A 7,607-nucleotide genomic window follows, 5' to 3' on the forward strand; every position below is an offset into this window, starting at 1 on the left:
GACTTTGATGCAGCAGAAAGTGGGAAACCAGGGATGAGGTCAGAGTAATGGCCAAGGAAGAGGGTCTTAGCAGCTGTGTTTCACATAGAGTGGAGTGGAGGTGACTGTCGGGGAGGAGGTTGAGTGATATGCCAGACCTTCATGAAAAAATTTACCTGATATCACATAAATGAACCTTTATTGCTTAATAAATCAGAGGAATGCTGTCGTTCAAGTAGACTTAAGATGAAAGAGCGTGTCAGTGCCTAGTTGCCTGGAACCACTGCAAAAAGTTATTATCACAGTTCTTTTAAAGGAAGGGTTTAATGCCATGATTGGATTGCTGGGGACTAGCTTAACAAAAGAAAGAATGGTTAAAGGGATCATTTACCTTGTTTTCCATGCTGGATTTGCCTGCTTTTTCTTCCATGTGCACTCCTTATGGCATTGTCTGCGTTTGCTCCTTTTCCACAAAGTGAAACGCTCAATAGAGTTAATTGCAGGTTTGGAGATGTGCTAAATTGAAGCGGATGGCAGCTGTGAACTGGGCGCATCCTGCAAGAAAAGGTTTGAGTTTCCTTTGTAGTCAAACACATAATAATTTACTATTCCATCTGCTACTAACTTTTTGCTGGCCCCCAGTAAGGGCTCTGGCAGAGAAAATAATGCCCTTTCATTTTGTTTACAGCAAACGCTAGTATAGCCAGGATAATGTCATTACCTGTATTTCCTCAAGGGCTTCACCTGTACTTTACAGGCTCCAAATCAGAATGGACTCTAAATACACTGACACCCATTGACTGACATTATTGGGCCTAATCCAACCCTCACTAATGTCAGAGTCCTTCCACTGACTTCTAAGGGGTGTTGGATCAGGCCTATAGCTAGTCATCAGACTCTCTTTGGGGGGAGGAATAGCTCAGTGGTTTGAACATTGGCCTGCTAAACCCAGCGTTGTAAGCTCAATCCTTGAGGGGGCTATTTAGGGAACTGGGGTAAAAATCTGTCTGGCAATTGGTCCTGCTTTCAGCAGGGGGTTGGACTAGATGACCTCCTGAGGTCCCTTCCACCCCTGATATTCTATGATTCTTAAGCAGAATGAGATTTTGCCTCTTTTTGCGAACCTACTGCCCTCCCTCCCCAAAATACTCACCATGTACCATGTGAGGTAGATTAGTTAGAATAGAACAGGGTTTAGGCAGGTAGCTCAGAAGCATAGTGGTTACTAACCTTGCTTTACATGCAGAAAATTAGACCCTGACCCCACATCCCCAATGCAGCCAGCAACTCCTTATCTGGTGTCCCAGACACTATGGCAATGTGCACTACATAAATCAGTGTAATAATTTCTTTCCTTTTCTTCACTGTGGTATACATGTGCCATGCAGTTTGCTTTACACTGTGCAGCACAGTACTTGGCAGTATGATGAAGTAAATGGAACACTTCATTATGAGAGTTTCCCTTAACATGAAGTTAGTTTAAGCTTTAATCCTGGCAGAAAACTGCATTTTGAATAGGTGGATGGGATACCACGTGGTTGAGATGTCCAATCATCAGTAAAAAAGTGTCCTTCATATCACTGAAAAAGCTGATCATACATTGGCCAACGTACAGAGAGGTACAAGGTTTCCTACAAGCAGAAGAGAGTGCTGAGCTTTCAAAATGCAGACACAAGAGTGAGAGGGAACCTGAAAATAAAATCTTTAGGGGGAGGAAAAATACCCTTGAGTCATAATTTACAACCTCTGAGTCACTTTCCACCTACCGGGTCAAGTTTTACCCTCACGTACAGCACGTAGACATAGAGCAAATCCACTGTTTTAATGGAGTTACCCTGGAGTAATTGGGAACAGAATTTGACTCTAATAGCTGTGATTTCCCCCCCAGCAACCCTGGAAACCATGAGGAAAACGTTCCCCACAATATCAAATCAGGATCCTCTTCTTCCTGCTGCATGACTTATAAATGATGACAGCACAAAAAATAACTATGAAAAGGCTGTTTTTTGTATCCATAGAGATTGAACTCTGTGTGTTCGGTACAGCTTTGAAAAAAGCACCGGGGCGTTTTGGTCCTTTCTCCCACACCCCAGCTTATGTTAAATTAATTTCTTGATCATACACTATATTTTCTATGATTTGAGTTTCCTGTCTTGGGATTTCTTATTGAAAATAATTAACAATAATATAACTAACAAAACCACAGGTTCATGTACGACAGAGATCAGTGAAATTCAGAGCGCTCCCTTGCTTGTATGGAAATACTGTTTTAATTAGGAAGTTTTCTACAGACTTGAAGACCAAGAATTTCAAGTGACTAGCGATTTTGGGTGTTCATTTTGGGCCACAACAAAAAGGCCTGATTTTCAGAAGGCTGGTGCTCAGCACTTTCTGAGATCAGGCCCCTTTGAGGTGGCTCAAGGTGGGTACCCAAAGGCTGATGCACTCAAAATCAGTAGTCGCTTTTGAAAACCTTGACCATGGAGTATATCCCTCTATCTAATTCATGGGTTGCCTTATTCCTAGCAATCACTGAGAGGATGATGACTGCTTGGTATTACTCAAAGGTGCAATAGCTTTAAAAATAAATCACGGCAGTAGAACTCTCTCATTTCCCTCCTTAATTTTTACTATTACTATTATTTCTATTCTTAAAGCATTTTTATTCTTGATGTAGATTCGGTGAACATTCCATTTGAGCAGTGAAAGTTGGACCTGTAGCCTGAGGATCTCCCCTTGCTCAAGGTGTACCGATGGTCCTTAATCTGCTAGAACCTAAATGTGGAATGCAGTATGGGACTCAGCTCCAGAATGCAAAATAAGAGGAGCAAGAATCTCCAAATCATAAGAGTCTGGGTGGCTCGATCTAATGGGGTAGACAGTCAAAACACTTATTAACTGAACACTGTTGGATGGAGTGAGTTTGTGGTTTCAGTTTAATTTCTAGAAGACAAGTAAGTGCCCAACACAAAAATCACTAACACTGACCCCTTTTTTGGTCATTTAGTCAGAGGAGACAAGATTGGACTGACGTGGAAACCACGAATCCTCATACCACAAAAAGTGGTCCCTTCAGGTTAGAACTGAGGAGTAGCAGGGCAGTAAGTAGATGTTTACACTGTTGAGACATAATATGCGGTACACACCCATACTGAGGATAAAAAGAGGGCTTCACTCTCAGGATGCCATCTCTAAGAGGGTTATTAAATGCAACTAAAAGAAATAAGCCCTTTCACCCACACTCAAAATATGATCAATGAATTTCTTAAATCATAGAAAATATAATGTACAATCGAGTTTCCTGTCTTCAGATTTCTTATTGAAAATAATTTACAATAATATAACTAACAGAACCACAGGTTCATGTACGACAGAGATCATAGTGAATTCGGAGTGCTCCCTTGCTTGCATGAGCCTCTAAGCCCTACACTGCACATTGAACTCCGAAAACCTATAACTAAATGCAGCTCAAAGATTCTTTTTCTGTAGAAAATCCCATGACAAATGTCCTCAAGTGAGGTCACTTGAGAAATCCCTGGATTTCCGCCTGAATCTCAGTCACACAGCACATCAATCTCTAGAATAATGGCTCTCAATGTACGGTCTGAAGACCACATGAACAAACAGAATGCCAAGGGAAGGAGGTTTGCAACAGGTGCTCTGTATAAGCAAGGAGATCTGTATAAACTGCCACTCCAAAAGACTAAAGGCTGGTATAACGCCTATGAAGGAATCCAAATGACTTCAGTAAGCAATGGATTGGGCCCATGGGTTTTAAAATGTATTTTACAATCAAACCCATGTCGTTTGGATTTTGTTTTTGTCCTCCAGAGCCCTCAGTAGCGAGTTTGTTTAAAGCGGGCTTTGCAGAGTTTGCACTACTGTTCAGGGCTTCTTAGGAAAAACATTCTGATACTGCAGCCTGATACCGTTGTTTTGAGAGTTAATCCTGGTGGATCTAGAGTAATAGCTACAGGCCCTTCATGCTGCTGTGATCCTTTGAAAAGCCATTTACACTTTCAGTTTATATAGGGCTGCAAACGCCTCCTTGAATAAAAGCATTCTGTATATGCTAGCCAAAATAAGAAAACATGGGGTCAAATTCATCCTTGGTGAGACTCCACTGAATCAAATCATCTTTCATTAAGGATGAACTTGGCTCATTTTGTTTCCTTTTAAAAATATGAAATGCACTTGTCTAAATGGCTTGATTTCACTTCCTTTTATTTGATGTTTTAGAAGTGGTAACATAAATATCGGTCAGAATCACATGCGTTATTTCCTGTTGTGCCACCCCAGCGCAATAAAAGAGAAAAGATTAAGAAATAGCATAATTAAACTCTTGAAGAAATTCTTGCTCTCATTGAAGTCACTGGAAATTTTCCATTGACCACAACAGTTTGAGGAGTGGGCACCCTCTGGATATTGCAGGTCTGGTAGTTTTATAAATGAGCTTCCGCTTTCCTCTATGAGAACACATTACCTCCACCCACATCACAAAAAGATTTCCTGTGAAGTCCATACTGGCTGTTGTCATGAGCCCCAACACAGTGTTCTGCTTTTGCTAGCTGATACACATAGCAAAAGTGAAATATTCTGCAGAAGCTGTATAAGGAGGAGGGTAGGTAGGCTACAGTATGTATCCTATGCTAAAATCTTGCCCAGCAAGGAAGTAACCCACTGCTCTAGTCCATAACCGTATAGTTATGACAACTGAAGTTATTCCAAACATTGTCCCCATTCCAAGTTGTTCAGGAGCGGACTGCTGATGTTACAATCTACACTCTAGTTCATGGAGTCATTCCAGAGATCCAGATGCACGTGAAATTAACACGCTGGAAATTAAATGCTACACTTGAAGTGACAAACTGCTCTTAAGAGGAGACCATGACAGATTAGTTAGCCTGTCTCTGATTCACATTTGATAGAATGCAGAAAAAACGTTAAGAATTAATTTTACAATTATATAAGCCTTGCATCTTTTAAGGAAGATTTAGTTGGTCTTAGTGACACTTCAAAGCATGGTTATTAAGGCCAGCACAAAAAAGGAGATAGCCTTGGGATGACACGACACAGAGGTAGAACAGAAGGTCAGGAACTGAAACTGTTTAGAAACCAGCACTCAATACATCCCTGCATGAATTTGGGCACAGACCACAGCAAAAACCACTTGGGCATGGGGGAGAGAAAGGGCTGGAGCACCCATGGAAAAAAAATAGTGGATGTTTAGCACCCACTGGCAGCCAGCTCCTCCCTCGAGCACCTCCCATCTGGCAGCAGGCCCTGCTGATCAACTCCTCCTCCCTCCCTCCCAGCGCCTCCAGACCACCATGATCAGCTGTTCCGCAGTGTGCAGGAGGTGCTGGGGGCAGGGGGAGGAATGGGGACAGGGTGCGCTCGGGAGAGGAGTGGAACTGGGCAGGAAGAGGCAGCACGTGGGTGGGGGCTTGGAAGAAGGGGTGGAGTGGAGGTGGGGCCTGGGGTGGAGCAGGGGTTGAGCACCCCTAGGGCAAGGTACAAGCCAGCACCAGTGTGTGAAAGGCATAGTTGGACTGTAAGAGGTAAAGAGAGGGGAAAACCAAGAAGGATGTTTCTGAGACAGGTGGTGAACAGGTCACAGGAGAAAAGCAGAAAGCCCTCTGATAAAGTGACAATTTTGCACTTCTACCACTAAACCAAGATCCACTACTTCTTATTTGTATTATAATAGGGCATAGGGCCCCATCCCAGATCAAGGCCCCCTTGTGCTAGGCACTGTACAAACACATCGTGTGCAAGAGTCCCTGTCTCAAAGAGTCTACTATCTAAACAGACAAGACAGACAAGAAATTATCTCAATTTTACAAATGGAAAACGGAGGCAGAAAGGCTAAGTGATTAGCCTAAAGCAGGGGTCGGCAACGTTTGGCACGCGGCTCGCCAGGGTAAGCACCTTGGCGGGCCGGGCCAGTTTTATTTACCTGTTGATGCGGCAGGTTCGGCCGATCGCGGCCCCCACTGGCCGCGGTTCGCCGTCCCGGGCCAATGGGGGCGGTGGGAAGCCGCGGCCAGCACATCACTCGTCTGCGCCGCTTCCCGCCGCCCCCATTGGCCCGGGACGGTGAACCGCGGCCAGTGGGGGCCGCGATCGGCCGAACCTGCCGCGTCAGCAGGTAAATAAAACTGGCCCGGCCCGCCAGGGTGCTTACCCTGGCGAGCTGCGTGCCAAACGTTGCTGACCCCTGGCCTAAAGTCACACAGGAGCCTGTGATAGAATAAAGTACTGAACCCCAATCACCTGAGCCACAATTTATTGTCTTAACCACAAGCCCACCCTTCACGTCTGCTTTACATAGCTTTATTCTTGCTGAGTACAGGACTAGATACACGAGAGGTACCTTTTTGTTTGTTTGTTTTAAGCTTCTTTTCTCTCTTTTCACTTAACTCTTGTTTTTAATTACACCACTTGAGCCTTAAATTACATTGATGTAAAGTCACTACAGTACATCCTTGAAAGGGACGACAACCTTCTGACCTCTTCTGAAAGGTAATCACGGATAAAACTGTATGTATCCTGGAAGACTGGCCTGAGGCAATCATGTAGGAATTGCCCCCAAGATACTGGATTAGTCAGTGTGGTAGCCAGTGAGCCAAGAGGAGTGGCTAGATAGCTATGTCTCAATATCAGCGACTGGACAACAGCCATGAAATTGTCTAAATTGAGGAATATGTGAACAAAACTCACTTTGGTCTAATCCCCCAAGTAAAAGACAATCCCCAGTTACATTTTTTTTAAAAATCATGGTCTGGTTTAAATTAGACACAGGTCAGGTTCATTATGAAAATGTCTACTTAGGTAATATTTTACTTTGCTCACCAGATCCATATGTCCAACTTGGGAATGCAGGTGTGGTTTACGCAAGCATGCTGTCGCTCTCACATCAGATGGGAGAAGCTTTGTTTTAACTCCTTAAGGCACATGTGCAAATGGCAATTATATCTGGGATACATTCCATTTCCCCCTTTTTTATTTGTAGGAATAAGGAAGAAAGCAGCCTTTTAGGGTTAAATTGTATAAATATAAATTGTGGCTGTTAGGCATGGCCAGCTGGCTGCAAGGGATGGTATGGAGGAGCAGTGTGCTAGGAGGCATCCTGCATCAGACAAGACCAATTATCTCCTGAAACACTCTGTTTTTACAGAGGAGGTGGTCGTGGTGAACAGTAATTTAATACTACCATTTAAAGGATACAGCATACTCTGCCCTTTCTCCCCCCCGTATCCCCCAGCCAGTGAAGACACTGGAGTAGATGTCGTTGTTTAAGAATGTGGATGAGGCTATAGAGAGCAAAGGTCATCCTCCATTTTGGAAGGCGTAGCTCTGGACTGCAATCAACACCAAGCTCTGATTGCTGTTATGTCGGTAGAATTGCCAACCCCATTCCATTCAGAGATCATGAGTCAAGTCCCCCAAACTCATGAGATCGGTTTTAAAATACATTTGAAGTTCTTTTAATTTGGTTAATGTTCAGGTTTTTGGGCCTTTAGATTACACTGTGGTCACGTTTTCAAACTTTTTTCTGCAACCACAGGTGCTAGAAACGTCCTTTTGGAGTTAATTTTAAATGAAAGCCAAGATTCTCACAGAAT

At 43.5% G+C, this 7,607-nt stretch overlaps 1 protein-coding gene across 1 annotated transcript in view; it reads right to left on the bottom strand.

Annotated features, from left to right (window-relative positions):
- The window catches only part of RUNX1 (RUNX family transcription factor 1), a 204,359-nt gene extending 203,826 nt beyond the window's left edge, over positions 1 to 533 (bottom strand). Inside the window, exon 1 of the mRNA XM_065402432.1 lies at positions 371 to 533. Within this exon, the coding sequence (XP_065258504.1) occupies positions 371 to 533 (163 nt within the window). The remainder of the gene's footprint in view (positions 1 to 370) is intronic.
- Between the last annotated feature and the right edge of the window lie 7,074 nt (positions 534 to 7,607).

The sequence above is a fragment of the Emys orbicularis genome, chromosome 1 (genome assembly GCF_028017835.1).
Source record: "Emys orbicularis isolate rEmyOrb1 chromosome 1, rEmyOrb1.hap1, whole genome shotgun sequence".
NCBI classification, from domain to species: domain Eukaryota; kingdom Metazoa; phylum Chordata; order Testudines; family Emydidae; genus Emys; species Emys orbicularis.